Consider the following 24500-nt stretch of genomic DNA (forward strand, 5'->3'; position numbering starts at 1 on the left):
GCTCAGCGCCTGCTCCATGGGAAGATGGGTGTTGCAAGCTCTTGGTTCCCCTCCACCACTTCCTCTAGAACAGCCTCGATTTTATCCATCATGTATGTATTGGTCTCCTACATAGGATTTTTTGTTTTTCAAAATGGGTTTTGTTGCTAAAAAAAGATTGGAAATTATAGTTTTAATGTAGCCCCCTCATTTTATGCATTGAGACACTGAGGCAGACAAAAAGGGAAGGGATTTGCCCAATGGCAAAGAACAAGTTAATAGGTTAGTGTAGATCCACATTTCTTGCAACATCAGCATCACCTGAGTACTTGTTAAAAATGCAGATATTGAACCCCACTCCTGAGCTGAATCAGAAGGGTTGAAGGTGACCAGCAATCTGGTTTAACAATCTTTTCAGGTGATTCTGATGCACGCTCAAGTTTGAGATGCACAGGTATACCGTGTTTCCCCGAAAATAAGACCTAGCCGGACAATCAGCTCTAATGCGTCTTTTGGAACAAAAATTAATATAAGACCCAGTCTTATTTTACTATAATATAAGACCGAGTCTTCTAATGTAATGTAATATAATATAATATAATATAATATGCCAGGTCTTATATTAATTTTTGCTCCAAAAGACGCATTAGAGCTGATTGTCCGGCTAGGTCTCATTTTCGGGGAAACACGGTAGAGGAGAAAGCTACCTGAAGACCTAGGTTCCAGGTAAGCTCCACCACTTAACGGGAGCAGCCTGGGGCAAATCATGCCACAGCTTTCTTCATCTGTAGAAGGAGGATAATATTTGCCTCACAGGCTTGTTACAAGGATCAAAAAAGATAACAGACGTGAAAGTGCTCTCTGAAGCTCATGCTTTGTATGTATGAGTGATATGAATTCATGCCAGGGTTGGTGGGCCTTGAACTCAGGAGTCAGGTCTCCATATAACCCAGGACAAAGGCTGTCCCCTGGCCCTCAAAGACTGACCTAGAGATGAGCAGCAGGCTGTCTGAGCTCATTTCTAGTCCAGGTCTCGGGAGAGTAAAAGCCAAGGGTCATTGTTGGCCGGAATCTTCCTGAAACCTGGGATTTGTGAAGCCAAGTACCTGGGTGGGCTGCTTCAGATGACAGGGACGGGTGGAGGTGGGGGATGTGGGAGGGGGGTGGCAGAGGACCGGCCAGGGAGCAACCTTAGTCCACTGTCCTTGGACCTTTTCCTTCTGGCTGGAGATCAGAGTAGGAAAAGTCTTTCAACTGCACGCATTTAACTGGGGAACAGGGTTGGGGATCAAGAGGAGGAAGCATAGATTATATTATTATTCAACAACAGTAATTGAGAGTCACCCCTTCTGAATGGAGATAATTCATCAATGATGAAGAACATGATTGCTGCCCCTAAGGAACTTCCTGTTTTGTGGGGGAGTCTGTGTGCCAACATAATTATTACAGAGTGGCAAGTGCTAAAATAAAGGTATTGTTCAAGATGACTGCAAGGCCCACTGGGGGAAGGACTAACAATGTCTAGACAAGGATGTGGGGCAACTTAATAAAGGAGGTGACAGCAATGAATCAGAACAAGGAGTAGAAGGAAGGTAAAAAGTCTGGCGTGGATAGGATAAGAAAGAGCATGTCACATTGTGGCACCTGTGAAGGGTCCAAGATGATTGGTACATGGGTTGTGTGAAGAAAGTGCAGGTTCTGAGGCCAGAAAGGTAAGCTAAAGAGGGATATGGTCAAACTAGTTGATTTTCCACCTATGATTAGGGAGAGGCATGGAACATTGTCATGCGGGAGACCCTGCCGACTACGCCATGTGTCGTGCGGGGTATCCGGTGGGGTCTCTTGCATGACAAATGCCACAGCGAGCAGGGTATAGTGCCAGCCAAAGCTCTCCGAAAGGCGGTGGAGCAGTTTGTGCGTATAAACAGTCAGTCTCAGGAAGACCAGGAGGAGCAGCTGCTGGAGAGCTGGAGCCCCGTGGAGGGGTGGAAAGACGTGGACCGTTCCCCTACCAGCATAGGTCGGAGAAAGTAAAGGTTGTTGCGGCCCTGTGAGCTGGGAAGTTCTTGCTGAGGCAGCCGGGATGAGGGACTTGTCCCAGGAGGAAAGGCTTGCTGAGTTCTCCGTGGGAGATGAGGGTGAGGTCAAGGTCGTCCCTCTCCCCCAGGACAACCCTGGCGAATGACTATGGACTATGGGGAATTGCCTTCCATCCCTAATTTAATGGTATTGTTTGGGAACATACCACCATGTAGTGGAACTGGGGGATATTTGCTTTTGTGTCTTGACTGGCGGCCATCGAGAATATGTAAGCACCTTGTCGTGCGAGAGACCCTGCTCGCTGCGCCATTTGTCGTGCGGGAGACCCTGCTGGGTCTCTGCTCCCGCTCCCCACACAAGAATGCAGGACACGGTGAGGCCAAAAAGGAACACCCACGGAGCCATAGGTAGGGGAGTCATACCACTATATTCTCTCTGGCGGCACTATACTCTCACTGGAGGCTGGATCCACACTGTCCGCAAACCGCCATCCACACTTGCCAGCCCAGCTGCCATCTTCTTGCTAGCCCCCATTCTTCTCTCTTCTCTTCTAGCGTAGCCACAGCAGTTATATTAGTGGCCAATGGCTCACTGGTTACAGCTGACGGCCAACTAGCCACAGCTGATGGCCATCCAATCACAGTTGATGGCCATCTACTACCTGAGCCAGCACCTTTCCACGTGAGGCCGAGAGCCTGGAAACTACTTTCTGGGGCTCTGTCCCCACACACCTTGATTGTGAGTCGCTGTTGTTCCAGCAGGGTACCCTGAGAGGCCCAGAGAGAGGGGCAGTGCCCTGAGAGCCCTGGCTGAGTCCAGGAAGTCTGGCTGAGCCCTGAGATGCCCTGGCTGTTCCCAGGAAGTCGGGCTGTTCCCAGAGAGAGAGTGGCAGTGCCCTGAGAACCCTGGCTGAGTCCAGGAAGTCTGGCTGTGGCCAGAGAGAGAGTGGCAGTGCCCTGAGAAACCCTGGCTGTGTCTGGGGAAACTAGTGGTACCTAAGAAGTCCAGGAAGTCTGGCCGTGCCCAGAAGTACTGGTGGTGCCCTGAGAAACCCTGGCTGTGTCCAGGAAGACTAGTGGTACCCTAAGAAGCCCAGGAAGTCTGGCTGTGCCCAGAAGCACTGGTGGTGCCCTGAGAAACCCTGGCTGTGCCCAGAGAGCCTGGCTGTGTCCAGGATATTGCATTCACCTCCAGGCTCCTCGCACAGGGCCCCTCGCGGAAGACGCTTGTCACGTAGATTGTGAGGCGAGAGCCTGTAGGAGTGGAGTGTGGGGACAGAGCCCCAGAAAGTAGTTTCCAGGCTCTCAGCCTCACATGGAAAGGTGCTGGCTCAGGTAGTAAATTGCCATCAACTGTGATTGGATGGCCATCAGCTGTGGCTAGTTGGCCGTCAGCTGTAACCAGTGAGCCATTGGCCACTAATATAACTGCTGTGGCTACGCTAGCAGAAAATGGGGGCTAGCAAGATGATGGTGGCTGGCTGGCAAAAGTGGATTGCAGAGAGGTGGATGCCGCCAGCGAGGATATAGTGGTATGACTCCCCTATCTATGTCTCCGTGGGTGTTCGTTTTTGGCCTCACCATGTCCTGCGTTCTCTTGTTGGAGGCGGGAGCAGAGACCCCGCCGGATACCCCGCACGACAAATATTGAATTGTCCCTTCTTGGAATTCTAACTATTCTTATCACTCCCTACCTTCATGCTGCCACTGTCCTCCTTTTTTAAAAAAATTAAGTGTATTGGGGTAAGATTGGTTAATATGTTTCAGGTGTACAATTCTATAATAAGGAAAATCTTAATTTATTAATTTCTTCTCTAAGTGTACTTCATTCCCTCACGAGAGTGCAAATTCCAGAAGACAAGGACTGTTCCTCCTCCTAATCCAGTATAGGCCACGCCCCTATTTGGTACTCAGAAAGAACTTGATACAAGCAAGCCTGAGAAATGTGAGAGAAGGCAGCAAGAGTAAAGAGAAAGAGGGTCAGGAGAAATGAGCTCTTAGTCTCAAGAAGGATGGTAAAAGAACAAACGAGATTCTCAGATTCATGAATAGCCACTCCCAAAGGCTCTGTGGGGGCAGAGCCCCAAAAAGTAGTTTCCAGGCTCTCAGCCTCACATAGAAAGGTGTTGGCTCAGGTAGTAAATGGCCATCAACTGTGATTGCATGGCCATCAGCTGTGGCTAGTTGGCCGTCAGCTGTAACCAGTGAGCCATTATACTATTATAACTGCTGTGGCTACGCTAGAAGAGAGAAGAGAGAAGAGAGAAGAAAGAATGGGGCTAGCAAGAAGATGGCGGCTGGGCTGGCAAGCGTGGATGGCGGTTTGCGGACAGTGTGGATCCAGCCTCCAGTGAGAGTATAGTGCCACCAGAGAGAATATAGTGGTATGACTCCCCTACCTATGGCTCCGTGGGTGTTCCTTTTTGGCCTCACCATATCCTGCGTTATGTGGGGAGCGGGAGCAGAGACCCCGCAGGCCGCCCTGCATGACAAATGGCACAGTGAGCAGGGTCCCCCGCATGACAAATGGCGCAGCGAGCAGGGTATGGTGCCGGCCAAAGCTCCCCGAAGGGCGGTGGAGCAGTTTGTGTGTATGAACACTCAGTCTCAGGAAGACCAGGAGGAGCAGCTGCCGGAGAGCTGGACCCCCGTGGAGGGGTGGGAGGACGTGGACTGTTCTCCCACCAGCACAGGAAAAGCCATGCAGCTGCTGGAGAGATGGAGCCCCGTGGAAAGATGGAAAGATATGGACGGTTCCCCAACCAGCACAGGCCGGAGAAAGCGAAGGTTGTTGCAGCCCTGTGGGCTGGGGAAGTTCCTGCTCGGGCAGCCCGGATGCAGGACTTGTAGTCCCAGGAGGTAACGCTTGCTGAGTCCTCCGTGGGAGATGAGGGTGAGGTCAAGGTCGTCCCTCACCCCCAGGACAGCCCTGGTGAATGACTATGGACTATGGGGAATTGCCTTCCATCCCTAATTTAATGGACCGCTTGACTGTTTGTTTGGGAACTGTTGTTAGTGGAACTGGGGGATATTTGCTTTTGTCTCTTGACTGGCCGCCATTGAGAATATGTAAGCACCTTGATTGTGAGTCGCTGTTGTTCCAGCAGGGTACCCTGAGAGGCCCAGAGAGTGGCAGTGCCCTGAGAGCCCTGGCTGTGTCCAGGAAGTGTGGCTGTGCCCACAGAGAGTGGCAGTGCCCTGAGAGCCCTGGCTGAGTCCAGGAAGTCTGGCTGAGCCCTGAAGATACCCTGGCTGTGCCCAGGAAGTCGGGCTGTTCCCAGAGAGAGTGGCAGTGCCCTGAGAAATCCTAGCTGTGCCCGGGGAAACTAGTGGTACCCTAAGAAGTCCAGGAAGTCTGGCCGTGCCCAGAAGCACTGGTGGTGCCCTGAGAAACCCTGGCTGTGTCCGGGAAGACAGGTGGTACCCTAAGAAGTCCAGGAAGTCTGGCCGTGCCCAGAAGCACTGGTGGTGCCCTGAGAAACCCTGGCTGTGCCCAGAGAGCCTGGCTGTGTCCAGGATATTGCATTCACCTTCAGGCTCCTCGCACAGGGCCCCTCGCGGAAGACGCTTGTCGCGTAGATTGTGAGGCGAGAGCCTGTAGGGGTGGAGTGTGGGGGCAGAGCCCCAGAAAGTAGTTTCCAGGCTCTCAGCCTCACATAGAAAGGTGTTGGCTCAGGTAGTAAATGGCCATCAACTGTGATTGCATGGCCATCAGCTGTGGTTAGTTGGCCGTCAGCTGTAACCAGTGAGCCATTGGCCACTATTATAACTGCTGTGGCTACGCTAGAAGAGAGAAGAGAGAAGAGAGAAGAAAGAATGGGGCTAGCAAGAAGATGGCGGCTGGGCTGGCAAGCGTGGATGGCGGTTTGCGGACAGTGTGGATCCAGCCTCCAGTGAGAGTATAGTGCCGCCAGAGAGAATATAGTGGTATGACTCCCCTACCTATGGCTCTGTGGGTGTTCGTTTTTGGCCTCACCATATCCTGCGTTATGTGGGGAGCGGGAGCAGAGACCCCGCAGGCCGCCCTGCATGACAAATGGCACAGCGAGCAGGGTCCCCCGCATGACAGGCTCTTAGGCTGGGCTTCCCTGCAGCCACTGTGGCTATCTCTGCCTGTAGAATGAGACTGGCCTGGAGTAGCAGGGATGAGTAGGAGGCTTCAGAGAGGCCTGAGGGAAGAGCAGACACCATTGTGATAAAGGGCTCCCTGGCCTGGAGCAATGAATGAGACTACTGTTCCAATCCTGACTTTGCCACTAACTCCCTGTTCAACCTTGGTCAAATCTCCAGTTTTTGGAGTCTCAGTTACCACACCTATAACCTGATGTAGTTGATGCAGCTGAACACTCCCCTAGTGACTTTTCTGTGAAGTGTAGGGGTGCCAGGCCACTTCTAGCTCTGATATTCTGGCTAAGGCTCAGCAGATGATGCCCCTGTGATACTGAGGCTATTATTATTCAGGGGAGAAACTGTAGGTTGTTTACAGAAATAAGTCTGGGCTCTGAGCCCTCCAGCTGGTTCTGACCCACCAGTGGGGAGGCCTGGTGCAGCCCAACCCCGTGGAAAACACTAGTTGACTAGCATTTGGAGCTATATTAGTATACAAAAATTAGAGGCCATATGCTGACTATGATAAAATTCAGATGAACTCATTTGGGGAGATCCCTCTCCTTATAGCTTATCTCGAGATACAAGTCCCAAGGACAGAAATTTAATTTTTCAGGAGCAAACTGGAGTGTGTGTATATGTAGACGTGGTATAGTTTTGGTGTTGATGTTCTTAAAGAAACAGAGCCATTAGTGGTTAGTAGACAAATAGTTTATACAGTAAATAAGTGTGGTTACAGTTCATTGTTGTCAATGATACAGCATTTTTCATCATGATGAAAGGTGAAACAAATTAAAACCTCATGAAGTAGTCATAGCACATTCATGCTAGTATGAACGTATTGCAAAGCATTGCACGTGCACTATAGGGGCAGACAAGACTGGGGATGGAGTATATTTTCACTCACCTCTGGTTGGCTTTGTATATTTTGTCATTGAGACTTACATTATGTTTGGGTCAAACAAAAAACCCAAAGAGGTTTTATAAAAGTTTACAACCATTAAACAGTATTGTTTAATCCCACAAATGGATAAAGCAAACTACTATAGCTCAATGATTCACAAACCAGGACTAAAAATAGTCAGTCTGCCTATGTATATAGCTAGCTACAATATGATAGATATTGAATATGCTGAGTCTTTTCAAAGGCATAGACTACTTTAGACAAGCGGGTTCCTGAAATATACTGGTTTGGTTTCCAATGAGAACTAACTGTAATGTCATTTCACTTGAAGACTATGCACTCCTCAGTGTCAGACCTGAGAAGAAGCAAACTAGGGGAAGGCAGAGAAGGGTTAGGAGGAGACCTGAGCAGGACTCTTTGGACAGCTTGACATTACTTAGCCTGTGCAGTTCCAGATCTGGTTCACAGAGTAAAACAAAGTGTATTGAAATCGTTGCCCCTCAAAAAGGGCATTTGTACAAAGTCTCATACTTACAGCATAGATATAATGGTAACTGAGCGCCTCTCAAAATGAATTATTTTTATTAGAAGAAAACCCAGTGCCAAAGGTTAAATGGATATCAATATTTGAATATCGTATAAAGATAATTTATCTAAAATAGAAAAAATGAGATTTAGAAGTATTCTCCTGAAAACTAGCAGAGAGAGAAATTATATATATATATATATCATATATATATATGATATATATCACATATATATCATATATATAATTACTTAGAAGAAGAAAAGTTTTGTAGACCATTTCCGTAAGGCATCTCTCTTTCTCTATCCCGTACCTTGTACCTTAAGAGAGAGTGCAATGGCTGTATGTTACCTTTGAAAAGTCTCCCTGGATTGACCATGCCACTCCAGAGTCACACTTCTTCAGGTCGAAATAAAACATAATAACAACAAAAAGAAAAAAAAAATCACAAAATCTATAAAATCTAAGGCCTGAACAGGCACAGACTTCCTATGAGTTCAGAAACTCAGTGAAAGAATTAAAATTGCAAAGCACCTCTTGCAAAATGTACTGTTTCTTGAAAACCACACAAAACACTGTGCAGTAAACCTGCTGAGTGTTTGGAGGTAAAAATCGGGAAGGACACACACTTAGCCTCAGGAAGGAAGCTTGAGGTTTTTGTTTGTTTGTTTGTTTTTGTTTTTGTTTTATCAAGGGAGCCAAGAGAGTCCCAATGCTTTTGCTATTTTATAATTACAGACAAAATGGAAAAGTAGTGTGCAGACTTCAATATAAAAAAAATATTTCTCTAATAATTTCACTAAGAACCAAGCTGGATTTATGCATTCATAATTAACACAGCTCCATTTATAGATTCCTGCAAATGATTCACTACCACTGACATTTTTTACACAAAATACCTTTTGCAAGGACATATTAAATTGAATGGGCTAAAGAGAACTTGTTGCAATATAATGGTTGAAACTACACACAATAGCTGTGCACATAGTAATAAAGAGGCCTTGAAAAACTGTCTTTGTCTATAAATTATGACTGCCCTTTGGAAATGAAAGCTCCCTCACGACCCTTGGGCTACATACCTGTGACACACAGTGCCACAAACATCATGGTGAAAAGTCAGTACCAAACCTAGTTTAGGATGAGTTTTGTACATTTGTTTCTATACAGTCAGGAAAAAAAGAGATACAATTTGTATCAACAAAAGGTCATTTCTGGTTATTTGAGGCATTGTTCCTAGCCGCTTTGGTTAATACACATTTTATGAGAAGAGAAGAATGACAATCGTTTTTAGGAAATAATACATATTTTGCCTTGGAAAAAAAAAAAAGCTGTTTCTTGTGTTGGGAAAAGCTTACAGTTTTTTGAGTACTGAACGTGAACATGTTCCAGATGACGTGCAGCTGACAAGATTAATCTTGTGCTTCCCTAAAAATTGTGCAGCTAATGGATACTGTGGTACCATTGCTGATTTGGGTAGAAAGATGAACTAACTGGCACAAAGGCAATAGAGTCATCTAAGATTGTTGAATACCCTGATTTAGACATAGGACAGGTTTAGAAGGTCCAACAAGTTGAAAGTATGAAATGGTGTTTGTGTGAAATAGCAAGCACTTCAGTGGCAACTGTCACTCTCTATGGACCTACCTGACAGAAAATACTTTTACACCTTAATATGCTGGGGGATGGAAAGATCAGAGGGTAGGAGATGAATGTGAAATTGTGGTTAACCGAAGAGAAACAATGGTTGAGATGCAGTTTTGATCAACGAGGACAGAGACAGAAAGCCAGAACGCAGCATGCAAGCCATTATCAAACCACCAGAAACAACCCTGACTACAGCCTCACATTCTGAGTGTTTCAGAGTAAGAAACATAGGCAGTGTCACACCTTCTCATGAAGAAATAAAAGGCCAATACTAGGCCTTCTTAACTTTCATGAAAAAACGACCATAGAAATTAGCAAATTCCAGCTCAAGAAACAGTGAGCTGATGTGGTTCAAAATGTTGAACTATACAGTGGATTCAGAAAGGGGGTTCATTTAGCGCAGTTAAAAACAAACAACAACAACAAAAACCCCCAAAAAGTGCCTCTTCTAGAGGCATTTAGCTACAAACGTTCCCACCCTGAGCAAGATACAAGTTGCGCAAATGGTACCACTCAACCCAAAGTCCTGCCTTCTTTAGTAACACATTTAAGAATTATCTAAGGACAAGTACACTCTTTGTGTGAATTTGAACTGCATAACTGAGCCAGCTATTAGCAAAGATGTAGCACTCCCTTTTGGAAGCTGCCTTTCTCCATCTAGAAAATCCCCTGGTTTTGTTTTCTAAGGAAATTCTGCCCCACCAATGATCGACCTTATTGCCCAGAGTGGACAGCAGGAGAAAGTGGATTACATGACTGTACACTGTCCTCCATTACTTTTCATCTTGTGATGTTGAATACTGCATAGATCAGAAGTCCAAAGAGCATCCATTAGATCCTCCTTGAGTGCAGCTTTTGTGTTCATCATTTAATACTCCATGAGTTTGGCCATCTCCCCTGGGATAAGGGAAGCGGGCTCTGGTAGTAAATCCCTTGGCCCTGGTCAAACTCTTCTGCATTTGTCTAGCACACAACGCTTGGAACTTGAGCTTATCCATCAGCTACTCTGCAGAGGAAGGCAGCAATCTGATCCCTAATTTGCTGAGGTGAAGAGACTTAAAAGCTAAGAACTGTCAATAAATGTTGACAAGTAAAAACAGCAAAGGAACTCGAGCTAATTTGCTCTGGTGCCTAAGAAAGCAATGTCAAATATTGGCATGTAATTTCACTTTGAAAACTAGTGAAACTATGAAGTGTGACATAAAATCATCAGGTCAGATTTGTGATCTATACAGCTGTAGACTAGGGACCATGTAGAGCCTATCTTCTCATCATCACTATATAAAAGGTTACACAGAGATACACACACATCTCAGACTAAATACATACAGTCATACATGCAATATGATTGCTAACAATATGTTTGAAATATAGTTCTAGAAGCTTCAATGTGACCTTATAGGTTGGTTAATAAAGATATTGAATGATCAGATCCATGCAATAAAGTATGCATTTACTTTTAAATAGCTTTAAGTATTCCTATTAAAAATCCTAAAAGGTTAATTCGACATATGATCTGATCCTGATGCTCTCTAAATTAGATTTATCATCAATACTTTATAATATAAAATGTGTGACTAAGACAATGTTCATAACGGAACCCTTTGGGGTTTCTTGCATTTAGGCCTCTCCCCTTGGGTTTTGCCCTCCATGACCTGCATGGTGCAGTGCAAAAGGGCATGAGACTTGGAGTCAGAGGACTTGGGTGTGAGTCCTGACTAGGTCATTCCCGAGCAGGTTGACATTGGCAAGTCACTTAATCTCACTGAGCTTCAGTTTCCTTGTCTAGAAAACAAGACATTAATAAGACTTACCTCACAGGGTTGTTATGCGCTTCAATGACATAAATACTCTGTAACTTGTAAAGCGCAACACAAAATTATTAGTCACTATTACCATACTATTAGTGCATATTAGTATTAATATTCATATTTGTATAAAGGAATAGGTCCTATGTCATGTCAACGTGCAGCCCTAAGCTTAGAAACAATCAAGGCTGCCAGTTGTTGGGCATCTGCTGTGTGGGGATTCTTCTCCATCACTGCAAGGACGATGTTGGATGGGAAAATATTGCAGAGGTTCTTGTAGGTCTGATACTGGTGCTCTGGGATCATATGCTCCCTGGAATCATTGCACATTCCAACCCAAGGATTCCTCCAAAGCTGCTCCATCTTTTCAGGCACACTCCGTACCATGACTGGCTCATAGCATGGTTGCATGAGGCTGTTACTCAAGGGATAGGAGTGGTAGCCATAGGAGTCAGTTGCACAAGGCAGTGGGTCCCAGCTGGCATGTTGTTCCCGGCACAAAGGAGGTCGTCTTTGCCTCATGGGGTTGCTCTCATAGAGGCGGGAGTCAGAAATGCTGTCCATCCGAGTCATCACCAGGGCACGTCCTGGCTGGGGCGTTGCCCCAGGATGGATAGTAGGAGGCGTGGGATAGTCTCCAGGACAGCTGGAGCGTGCTCCAGTTGCTGGGTGCTGGGCATGCAGAACTAAGTGGGGCACTGACTGCTTGTGGGGGGCTTGCTTAGAATCCTCCGCACCATAGCTCTGTACTCGCGTTAAGGCTTCATGGTAACCATGAGGAAAAGGCTGAAGACGGTTCTGAGATGCTGAGTGATGCAGCTTCAGACTTCCTTCAGGATGGGCATCAGTTACAGCCATGTACAGGTTGTTGTAAGAGGAATAGTTGTCGTTCCTGGTATGGCTCATACGGCTCTCTGGACAGAGGTTGGGATTCCTGGTGTACACCCCCCGGTCTGCTTCAGCCATGTAATACTCTCGATTATGCATGCTGTTGATGTTCAATTTGGAGAAGTCGCCTAGCATTGAATAGTAGCCATGGTCCCCCACGGACTCAAACTTTGGGTATTGCTCAGCATAGCTAATAGGGGTCCCATGGCTGTTGGTGACCAGGATAGGGGGGTACTGCATGCTGGCCATGTGCTCCAATGAGGACTTCTGGTGGGGGAAATGAGAGGATCCTGGCACTGGGCTGCTGGCTGAACGGGTGTTGAGTGCACCCACTGGATGGCTTTTTGGGGGTGAAATTGTAGGGACACTTAGGGCAGTTACAAGTGAGGGGACAGAACTGGCCTCGGGTTTACGGGCAATGGACAGCCATTCCTCAGGTTCCATAGCCACAGACCGGATGCTGGGATCTGATTGGCGCTTGGGGGCCACACGCTTGACTTCTGAGGTTATCTCACCTTTGGCATTAGACATCCCTGTGCCGCACTTGGCCAGGGTACCTTCGCTCATGGTTTTTACTGTGGACAGTTTGGCACTGATGCGGAGCTCATCAGCCACCGAACGCTGGGGTTGGTTGGCCCGCTCCGGATGGTAGTATTTGCATTTGTGGCCGTAGGTGCATTTTTTGCCTGAAAAATAATGCCTTGGGGTAAGACTCTCTCTCATAGTGGTGCAACGCTCTGTGCCAGAAACTGTCGTAACAATGTGGTCACTCAGATTAGACTTTTACTGTTTAGGGTTAAGGCAAAAAATCAACTTTCCATAAAGATGAGACAGACAACATCAAGGAGGCATCACACACTGTGAGGGGAGAGGGAAGAAGTTAGAGCTGGGAAGGAGACTGCAGTGTCAAAGCTAGGAGCTGAGCAGTTGAACAGCCTTCATTTTTCTATAATTCACAAATTTTCCTAGGCATAACCTGCATGCTGAGGTGGTGTAAAGCAGCAGCAGGCAGCATGGTGCGATGCAAAGAGCACAGGCTTGGAGGCCAGTCAGACCTACGTTTCAATTCCAGCTATGTCACTGAGTAGCCGTGTGACCTTGGGAAGTGAGTTAACTTCCTAAGTCTCATTTTCTTCTTCTGTAAACAAGGTTTATAATATATATAATGCCTATATTATAGGACCATTGTGAAGGTTAAATGAAGATAATGGACATGAAAATACTCTATGATTTAAATAAATGTTAATTGAGAACAAAACCCAAGATGTTCTATAAACAAAATGATTATCCAAAAAGAGTAAACATCCAAAGTAGCCTCAGACCAGGCAGCCCATACTGCACTGTCAAGCTGACAAACTTTGTAACAGAGGGAGTTGGGTGAGATCACGAAAGTACTCTAGAAAACAGTTATTTAAAGAAAAAAGTGTAAATGGAAACAATGTTCAGAAGCAAACTAGAAAGTACAGATCCGAAGAATAGGGTATTATTAGTTGACAGAGGATGCAGTCACCTGCGTGAGAGACATGTCTTTCTTGGGGCCAAACCCAGTTTGGCACTGTCCTTTCTGCTTCTGTAGGCCCTGTGAGGTTCTGTACTTCCCTGCCCCCAGCAACAATGCTCAGGACGAAGGCAGCTAGAACACATGCATCATTTTAACAAGTGATAACTAATCTTCCCTTCAATTCTAGTTACCTTTTTCTTATGCCGTTTCTAGGATGTTTCTTTAAATGCCTAAATGAGAATACATGAAGACACAGACTTTAACACACAGAAAGTGGACAAGCCAGAATTTTCCATTTGAAAGAGAAACCTGGAAGGGAAAACTATTCACAGAGACCTTATGTTTCCCTTAGTAACATAACACTTTACAAGAACTCAGTTTTTCACATTGCTACTCACCATAAGGGCATGGTTGCTTCTTGTGCTCAGGAACAACAGGTCTCTTTCTTAAGAAATTTTCAAGGCTTGGACCATGGCGTCCTAAGGGATCATCTGGAGGCATAAATCTGAAAGCAAGCAAGCAAGAGGTAAATGTTTTCCTTTCTGTCCCCACTACCCCTTACCAGAAATTCAGACCTTCATTACCTCATACCTATACTATTGTCACAGCCTTCTAATTGTCCTTACTGCCTCAAGTCTATCTTTTGCTAAGCCAGCAGATCTTCCCTCTGTTCCTATTTGATCACACAAAAAAAGGATTTTTCCTTTGCATAATTCTTCCATGGACTATGTTTCAGTCATATTGGCATGCCTGCTGGTTTTCCCAACATACAACCTACTTTCACATCTTTATAGCTTTATTCATGATGTCCCCCTTACCTGTAATGCTCAGTAGCCCCCCTTGCTCTGTAAACTTCATCTCAAATGTCATCGCCCCTGTGAGGACTTTTCCTATCATTTCACATACATAAAGGAATTTAAAAAATTCTAACCATAGCACTTATTACAATACATTGTGGTTGTCTCTTTCTCTCTCCCCATACTTTGCACTTCTTAAGGGTAAGCCGTGTCTTATTCAGCCTTTTAGCCCCATGGAAGCCAGTATAATGCATGATACACAGTAAGCGTTCAGTAAATGTTTATTGACATGAAATGAAATCTACTCCTAGTGGTCACTTGAATTTAGGCTATTCAGAGCCCACTGGAAAGAAGCGTACTTGTCGTTCACAAAAGAATACATCAGCAATCGCTCTTCTATAAACTTCTTCCATTCTGGCTTTTCTACTTGAAGGTCTCGATAGTTATCATTGGATACAATGATGCCGTCGGAGTCAAAAGCCAATTTGACTATGAACCGGTCATCATAGCAGACAACTCTCCTGCCCTGGACCCTTCGGGATGGTGTGAAGACAAGAATCTTTTCCTTCTCCAGTTTACGTAGGATATCTTGATCTGTCAAAATATGGATTATATATTACAGAGTAGAAATAATCTTTGCTAATTAACAGCATTATCCCCACATTACGAATACATAATTTGGTACTAGATGAATATTTTATTTGCCCTTAGAGAGAAAGTGGCCTCTATCCCTGGCTATGGCACCAATCTGAATTGTGACCTTAGGCAAGTCATCTATATTCCTCTTTGGACTTTAGTTTTATTTGCAGTAAAATGAAGGAACTGGATTCAATGACAACTAAGTTTTAAAAACTATCACAAAGAGTGAGAAATATGTAATACTGATACCCTAGAATTATTGATGCTTGTTTTGCCCTTTGGCTGAAGCATCAGCTTTTGACTGCTGAAAAGAACAGGGCAGTATGCTGAGGATGTGTCTGCCAGGAAGGGAGTAAAGCATCACTCCTCTGGACTTACATTTTTGCCTTCTGCCTAAAGGAAGGCCATAGCTAAGGGAAAACATTAAGCTGTAGTGTGTGAATACTGACCCCTGTTTCTTTGTGCCTCTTAATTTCTGGAGAAAGAAAGCTTGCAGGCTGGGCTCACGCAGGGCCAGGATCCATTCTCAGACTGAAACTGGGAGCCTATTCAGTTGCTGGCAGGCAGCAACATGACACAGTTCCAATCATTCACTGGACTTTCTCATTTGCCGCATCAGGCAACGTTGATACTCCTAGGGCTGTGGTCTATCTGCTCTCAATTGTTGTAAAGAGCTAGCTTCACATATTGTTGTTAGTGAATGTAGTGATCCTACTGCCATTAGGGCTGCATATGATTTGGGGGAAACTAAGGTACTTTTGCTTTCATAGGACCCTTCTTCCATAAAGAAATATTAAAAATTACACTTTAAACTACATTAGTATAGAGACAAATAATCTAGTTAGATACATCATTATACATTCATTGTTATTATATTCAACTTTTCCTCCTAATGTTAAAAGAAAATAAAATTAAAACATTTCTATGGGACCCTAAAAGTATCATGGGCCCTAGGCACTGAGCCTACTGTGTCTCACAGATAAGTTGGCTCTGACTGCCATGGGACTTTTCTCTCTATATATCCCCTAATTTGCAAACCCACAGTCACGTTTCTGGTACAGAATGAGAGTCATTGTCTATCACAGTTTCTTTAGTCTTTTGGGAAACTTGGTCACATTTATAACCAGATCACCCCCTTTTAGTCTGAAGTCTATGGTCAAATAGAAAACCACACCTTTTTTTTTTTTTTTTTTTTTAACTGTGTGCTTATTCTTTGCTGAATTAAAGTTGTCTCTATTTAACTGTCATATGTCACAATATAGTGATTTTATTTGGATCAGGAAAAATATGTTTAAAATGCACTTAATAAAATACATTTTTAATTAATTTTATTTTTATATTAGTTTTAGGTGTACAAAGCAACGTAATGATTAGACATTTACACCCCTCATAAAGTGATAATGCCTCCAAGTATATTATCTCTCTGACGTCATATATAGCTATTACAATATCATTGACTATATTCCCTATGCTGTACTTTACATCCCGTGACTATACACACACACACACACACACACACACACACACACACACATACATAGGGTGCCAAAAAATGTATACACATTTTAAGAAAGGAAAACTGTATTAAAATTGTAATACCCAATATATACCTATAACAAAAGATGAATACAACTCACATTTGACTTCTGACTTCTGCAATTACAAGTGGTGCTCAAAGTAGATACCATCAGCGTCCAGACATTTCTGATTATAGCTAACTACTGTTTGAGCAATATTGACCAAAGTGTCCACTTGTGTACATTTTTTGGCACTCCCGGTATATATATATACACACACACACATATATACGCATATACACACATACATATATATACATATATATATACACATACATACATACATACATACATACAGAGGGTGCCAAAAAATGTGCACACATTTTAAGAAAGGAAGAAACTGTATTAAAATTACACTGATGGTAACCACTTTGAGCACCTCTTGTAATTGCAGAAGTCAAATGTGATTTGTATTCTTCTTTTGTTGTTGGTATATATTGAGTATTACAATTTTAATAGTTTTTTTTCCTTTCTTAAAATGTGTATACAGTTTTTTGGCACCCTTTGTGTATACACACACACCACACACGCACACAGATATTTAATTATAGTTTGACATGTAATATTATTCTACTTCAGCTTCAGGTGTACTTTGCAACATGGATGGACCTATGCTAAGTGATACTATGTTAAGTGAAATAAGTCAGAGAAAGACAAATACCATATGATCTCACTTACATGTGGAATCTAAAGAACAGAATAAATGAGCAAGGTGAGCGGATTAGAAAGCACAAATTGGTAACCGCAATATCACCATGGGGATACAAAAGACAGTTTGGGGAATATAATCAATAATGTAAAGATTTTATAGGGTGACAGGCACTTGTCTTATTAGGGAAACCACTTCTTGGATGGTGTAGATGCCTGGCCATTGTACTGTACACCGGAATCTGAAGCTGAATAATACTGAATGTCAACTATAATTTTATATATATATATATATATATATATATATATATATATATATATATATACACACACATATATATGTGTATATATATACATATGTGTATATACACATATACATATATACATACATACATATACATATACATGTATGAATTGAATCAATGGAATTGTAACAGCTATATACGATGTCAGAGGGGTAGTAGATTGGGGGAGTGGTGTTATCACTTTGTGAGGGGTATAAATGTCTATTATATTGTTTTGTACACCTGAAAGAAACAGACAAAAAAACAAACAAACCCAGAAACAAAATACATTTAAGTATACTTAACAAACTTAGGAAAATAATTATCTAAATCAGGACCATCAACCTCTCCCCAAACTATCTTACAAGCTTTGCCTCTGGATGAGAAAAAAAATGTCTTATTTGAAATCAGACCTGTAATTGGTGCATCAGGTCGGGATTGCTCCTTTCTCCATGCAGGCACAAATACAGTAATATCTTTATGGCCTTTATCTAGAAACCAATCCACAGCAAGTTGTATTCCTCTGCAGGAGAACTCTTCTTTATTCCCATGGCTTTAGAAAGAAAGAATTTGAGAGGAGAGAGGATTTACAACAGATAGCAAAGAAATACTCCTTAGTATCAAGACATTAATAACAGACATTTTCTTTCTTGATAATGCCAAAAATGTATGTTTAAAAAGAGCAAATCAAATTCTTCTTATTCAATCATTGCAAACATTGCCGTTATTATTATAGTTACATTCAAGGCCACAGATTGTTAATATCAACTCCCAATTTATAGCAGCCCTGGTGGTTATTTCCTATCACTACTTCCATTTTCTCTCTTCTCTTTCTGTTTCTATTAACACTTTCTTTTCAAAGACTGAGATATTCTCAACAGATGAAAAAAGAAGAGGTGTCACCAGAGGTTTAGATAAAGTTTATATGGAGGGTTAGTTGGAGATGAGTTGTAAGCACATATACTAAGCTTAAAAAGGAACACTGACAGCAAAAGACACACATAGATGCTGACTGAAAATAGTTATCACATTTAATTAAATATAAAGCACCAACAAAAATCACATTATTGAAAATTTTAAGATGTGGGAAATGCTCACAATATAATGCTAAAAGAAAAAAGAAAGGGAGTGACGTTTGGCAGCGCTGGGCTGGTGGCGTAGGCCCATCGTCCTGGTAGGTTCCCGTCCAGTGCCTGGGGAGTGTCCGGCCTCGGCGCTGGCCCTGCAGCCATTTTAGCTTAGGTTTGCCCCGAGCCTGCGTGCCTGGCCGCCCAGTCCTTCCAGGGCGCGCTGTGAGGGGTTTGTTAACGGTCTGTCTCTTGTGGAAAGTGGCGCCGCCGCCGCTGGAGGCCTCCTGTATGGTGGAGAGGCCTCGAGCTGATTAGGACCCCTATTTCCCGCCGGGATGGGTGTTGTCGCCGCCGCTGTGTCCTGCGCTGGCCGTTCCGGACTGGGGCCTGCCGATTGTGGCCGAAGCCGCTGCCCTCTGTGGCTTTTCTGCTGGCCCGGGGCCCGGCCTGGGGCGCCGACAACGCCGCGAGGCGAGGCCGGGACCGTGTAGGCCTCTCCGGATCCTGTCCGAGCTCCTGCCTCCTCGTCCGCGTACCTCGCTGAGACACTGTCAAGAGCCGGGCGATGGAACCGGGAACGGACGGGCCACGAGGCGGGCTGGCGCCGCGGACGGGCCCCCTGTTCCGCCTGTCCTTGTTTCGTCGGCGCTCGCCACCAAGCACCGTCAGGTTCCCCACACCTCTTGTCGCGGAGCATCCCGGGGACCCCAAAACGGCCTCCTCTCCCTGGCCTGACGCTCGGACCAGCTACTGGATGAAACTCCTTTCCCAGCTCTTCGCGCCTCTCCCCATCCTGCTTCAGAAGCTGCTGATTTGGAGCCAGCTTTTCAGTGGGATGATTCCGACCAGATGGATAGGTTACACTGGAGGCTACAGCGCCCTGAGATCCCTGAGAGCTCGGGAGGAACCGGCTGGCCCCGCATCGCAGAAATCTCCGAGTTCGCTGCGGCTGGACCCCTCGGCCGACTCGACTGCCGGTCTCCTGGACTGCCCAAAGGAGGAGATCCACTGGCAGCGCTCGTCCCCTGATCTAGAATTGGAACTGAAAGCCCAGGGAAGAGCCATGAACCCTGCGGCCCACGCATTTCTCCTCGAGCAGCAGCTGTGGGGAGTGGAACTGTTGCCGAATAGCCTTCACACCCTGCTGCTCTCTGACCGGGAACTTGGCCTTTCCTCCTCAGGGCCTCGAAACTTTCAGCGCTTAAGCAATTTCAACGCCGTCTCTTATTTGCTGAACCCCTCTTATCGGGACTGCCTGCTGCTGGTAGAGCTCAGCTATCAGAACGGCATCCAAAGTGGGAAACTACTTAACTTCCAGACAGTGAGCCTAGAGTGCAGCTGTCTGCCTGAGGACCATTCTCATCCCCAGCCACTGAATGCAAAGATCATTAGCGCCTTGTGGCAGGGATGTCCACCTCTTTCTAGAGAAGGTCTGCCAGAAATCCATCATGTTTGTATGAAACGGCTGGAATTCCTTCAGCAGGCTAGCAAGGGGCAAGCGTTACCTACCCCTGACCAAGATTATGGCTACCACAGCCTGGAGGAGGAACACAGCCTTCTCCAGATGGACCCGAAGCCCTGCAGAGATAGTCCAACACAGTTTGTTCCCCTTCCTGGAGCCATTCCTGGAACCGCCCAGGAACCCACGGAGGAAAAAATAGAATTGACTAAAGAGGTTCCTCTTGCTTTGGAAAAAGAGGGCCCTTTGGAAAGCTGTGCATCTTGTGAGGTACCTGTGGAAAGAAAGCCAGGGGAAGACCAAATAACTATAGTTGACTTCTCAGACACAGACGATGACCTTCCCATTTCTGCCAGGCCAGCGTGTAGTAACAGATTGATAGATTACATTTTAGGAGGTGTATCCAGTGACCACGAAACAAATTCTGATTCAGAAGGTGTGGACTGCGATGAGGAAGCTAAGGATGACGGTTTTGATAGTGATAGCTCACTCTCAAAATCAGACAAACAAGACTCTGACGGGCTTCACCTTTGGAACTCTTTCTACAGTGTAGATCCTTATCATCCCCAAAACTTTACAGCAGTGATTCAGACTGCTGCCAGAATTGTTCCTGGAGACTCCTTTGACTCAGAGAAGGATTTGTCTGACGAGTCTGATCTACAGAATTCTCTCCAGACTGGAAATCTTCCTGAGTCTCCTGACCATAATTCTAGGGAGGAAGATGACTGGGAATCTAGTGCAGATGTAAGAGAGAGTCTCAAGCTGTGGAACTTTTTTTGTAATTCGGACGATTCCTACAACCTTTTAAATTCTAAAGCTCTCTTTCAAACATCAGGGAAAAATTGGAAAGGCTGTCGTGACTCAGAGAAGCCATCTGAATCCACTGTGGCCATTTCTGAATGTCACACCTTACTGTCCTGTAAGGTGCAATTGTTCGGGAGCCAAGACAGTGAATTTCCAGACTTGTTACAGGGTGGGGTTCTTTCTGGAGAAAGACACACACATATCAAGAGAAAAAAAGTAATCTTCTTTGAAGAAGTTACTCAGTATTATATAAGTGGTGATGAGGATTGCAAAGGACCATGGGCAGAATTTGCACAGGATGGATGCAGGTTCCAGAAACCAATTCAAGAAACACAAGATGCTATTGGATATTGCTTCACATTTGAACACAGGAAAGAATGTTTCATAGACTCCAGGAAACATGCTTCAAAGGACTTGATGTTTTCGAGCCATGTTCAGATGATTTGATAGTCTCTGTCCCTAGCATATACTAACTCTTACTTCAGAGAGGTTTCTTTTAAAATAAAAATTGGCAGCTGTCCTTTGACTTTTTTTTTTTTTAGAGGCTCTATAACTTGGATCCAGCGACCTTTTTTAATATTGTTTTGCAATATATCCCACTCAGAAATGTCCAGGTTTGAAGCCAAGCCTTGATAATGAAGGGTGAGATGGTGTGATTTCTAATCCTCCCCTGTTTTATGTAGTTGGATGTGTTTTTGGATGTTGTTTGCTTGCTGAGGTGAAAAGGGAACTTTTTAAGGTGTAATTTTGCACTTCCAAAACTTACTTTCTTGGGAAACAATACAGGGTTCAAAGCTCATTTTCCATTTTAATTTAAATTCTGTATACCTATCTAAAAACTTTGGGCTCTTTTTTCTCTCTTCAACAATCTGAAATTAATGGGCTTTTGTATTTTCTCTATATTTTCTTAGTGATTTGGCCCTTCTACCTTAAGGCTAAGAAAATAATCTTGCATATGCTACCAACTTAAGGTACATCATCCTGTGTCATTTTTTTTCCTTCTAAAAATGATTTGTGTTGAAAAAAAAAAGGATACAGACTAGTAAATATAATGTAATCCCAATTTTTTAGAAAACAGGCTACGTATAAGTTTAGAGAATAGATATATCAAAACACTAATAAAAATTGTTATTCTGTGTGAAGGTAATAAGTGATTTATTTTCTTTCTCTAATTCTAAAATTCCCTCAAAAATTAAGTATTCCTTTTATCATTAGGACATGATGTCAAAAGAGAAGGTATTCTATCACAATTATTTGTAGGAATAAGCACTGTAAATAACTTTAAAAAGCCAAAGAACTCATTTGACTGGAAATTGGAGGAGGGAAAATTAGCAGATGAATTGGGAAGGATATTTATTGTCATCATCTTAAAAACTCACAAATGGTGTACTAGTTTGGCTGTGAAAATTTTGATCTCTTAGCATAGAATCTGGTGCTCTGACATATACATAAACCACACTAAATTACAGTAAATTCAAACAGCTTGGATGGTAAAACAAAGTGGCTCACACGTACCAATTTTATTGCAAAAAAGTGAATATTATGTGTCAAGATTGATCAGAAGAAAGGAACCCTTTTCCTAGAAGGCTAATTAAGACAATGTGATGAGAGCTCTCTCTTTAGAGTCTTCACTTTCTCACTAATACTCAACTACAAGCTCCAATTATATTGTTTACTTTGGGTGAATTCATACATAACCTCAGGGGCCCCATTAATACATGCACTGCAAGACTTCCCACAATCTTATCACTCTTGAGGCACATGACAAAAATTTATTAAATGCCTTTGTTAACATTTCCAAACATGTTAATCATATTTAAAAGTCTCCAATGAGTACCATAAAGCAATTATACTACTCTACTGAAAGTCAAAGTACTTAGAAAAAAAAAAGAAAGGTAAATGTGTTTAACTGCCAATCTACTGCAAGGTAGCCTTGGAGACAGCTACCACTGATTCCTTCTAAAAAGTTGAACAATGGGTAAATTGGGCAAGCCCATGGCTCTTAAATGGTTAATACTGGATGACACCAGCATGAAACAGGCAGGTAGGGAAAATGTTCAGCTGTGATTTTTCCCACTGCTATAGCACTGGTAAGTATAAGAATAACATGAACTACAGAAAATCATAATTGCCATAAAGGAGAGATTTGGAGAAATGGGATGGGATTTCACTTGCTCTGTGGTACTAAAAAGCAATTGTAGGAATAAACACAGTTTAAAACTAGGAATAAATACAAGAGTAACATTTGCTGTTGGATCCTCCAACTTTATACTTTATACTACAAAATTCTTTCTAAAAATGATTTTTTTAAAAGATTTTATTGGGGAAGGGGAACGGGACTTTATTGGGGAACGGTGTGCACTTCCAGGACTTTTCTCCAAGTCAAGTTGTTGTCCTTTCAATCTTAGTTGTGGAGGGTTCTGTTCAGCTTCAACTTGTTGTTCTTTCAGTCTTAGTTGTGGAGGGCGCAGCTCAGCTCCAGGTCCAGTTGCCGTTGCTAGTTGCAGGGGGCACAGCCCACCATCCCTTGCGGGAGTCGAACTGGCAACTTTGTGGTTGAGAGGACACGCTCCAACCAACTGAGCCATCAGGGAGCTCAGCGGCAGCTCAGCTCAAGGTGCTGTGTTCAATCTTAGTTGCAGGGGGCAGAGCCCACCATCCCTTGCGAGACTCGAGGAATTGAACTGGCAACCTTGTGGTTGAGAGCCCACTGGCCCATGTGGGAATCGAACCGGCAGCCTTCAGAGTTAGGAGCACGGAGCTCTAACCGCCTGAGCCACCGGGCCGGCCCTCTAAAAATGATTTTTGTTTAAAATTATTTTTCATCATTATAAAGGTAATTACTTATAGTAGAAAATATGGAAAATACATAAAATGTAAAAAAAAATCCCTGCGGAATCTGTTCTACTACCACCCAGAGACAAGCATAGGCAATATTTTGATGCATCTGTATTTTGATATGAAATTTTTAGCATACTGAGAATTATGTTAAGAAAAAAAATGTAAAATATTTATAGCATTCCATTGAAAATATATTAAAATCATGCCATTGGAGCATTCCATGAAGTGCACCAAAAGCCTAATGGGAATCAGAATTCATTTCAACATTTATCAAGGTGGCAATGAAGTCCTACACAAAGGCCCAGTTTGCAAAGTGTAGTGCTCAATAAATATTTAAGGAATGAATAAATGAAAAAAAGTGGGAAACAAAGTAACACAAAGATGATGTGTTTTAGCCCAAACACACAAAATGTCCTTTTGCAATATAAAAAAGCTAGAAACTAAAAGCCTATCTAAAAAGCAATCTAAAAGCCTAGGACCTACAAATCACAGAGTGCCTTGGTGACGCTAGAGTTCACTTTGTCCTGTAAACTGGCTTAGATATATATCATGATTCAGGTTCCAAGCCAAATTCTGCCTAGCATATGGGTCCCTGGCCTCCCCCTCTGAGGTTTTTTTGTTTGTTTTTAAATAGGGCTCACATATTTGGGCTTCTCCCAGACTTAACAAAGAATATGGTGGCATTTACATTTGAAAGCCTTAATTCCCTTGAAATTGATTTTTCCTCCCAAAGGACACAGCTTGCTGAATGAATGCACCCTTTAGGATCTTAACATATATGAGTATGTGATTCACAGGTACACCACTACTGTAAATGTTAAACAAATGCTATCAAAGACAAACAAAACATTACTATGTCAATGCAGGCTTCACCTAACGTGCTTGGGAAGAACAAATGTTATAAGATACCAACCATGATAATGTTACAGCTAACCAACAGGAAAAACAAACCAAATTTAGATTAATGGCACTAACAAATTCATAA

The 24500-nt window shown here is 43.6% G+C and overlaps 1 protein-coding gene and 1 pseudogene across 4 annotated transcripts in view; one reads left to right on the forward strand and one right to left on the reverse strand.

The window, feature by feature from the left end:
* Nucleotides 1-6818: 6818 nt before the first annotated feature.
* The window catches only part of ZC3H12B (zinc finger CCCH-type containing 12B), a 191055-nt gene continuing 173373 nt past the window's right edge, over nucleotides 6819-24500 (reverse strand). For 3 of the 4 annotated variants that reach the window (XM_074323583.1, XM_074323581.1, XM_074323582.1), the window contains 4 exons: nucleotides 17755-17894; nucleotides 14553-14787; nucleotides 13795-13901; nucleotides 6819-12581 (listed from right to left, as the gene is read on the reverse strand). In XM_074323583.1, the coding sequence (XP_074179684.1) occupies nucleotides 11161-12581; nucleotides 13795-13901; nucleotides 14553-14787; nucleotides 17755-17894 (1903 nt within the window). In that variant the 3' untranslated portion in view covers nucleotides 6819-11160. Of the gene's footprint in view, nucleotides 12582-13794; nucleotides 13902-14552; nucleotides 14788-17754; nucleotides 17895-18439; nucleotides 18581-24500 lie in introns of those variants that run through there. The other variant, XM_074323584.1, reaches the window with a different exon arrangement.
* Nucleotides 18977-21200, forward strand: LOC109437974 (protein phosphatase 1 regulatory subunit 15B; annotated as a pseudogene).

The sequence above is a fragment of the Rhinolophus sinicus genome, chromosome X, assembly GCF_036562045.2.
Source record: "Rhinolophus sinicus isolate RSC01 chromosome X, ASM3656204v1, whole genome shotgun sequence".
NCBI classification, from domain to species: Eukaryota; Metazoa; Chordata; class Mammalia; order Chiroptera; family Rhinolophidae; genus Rhinolophus; species Rhinolophus sinicus.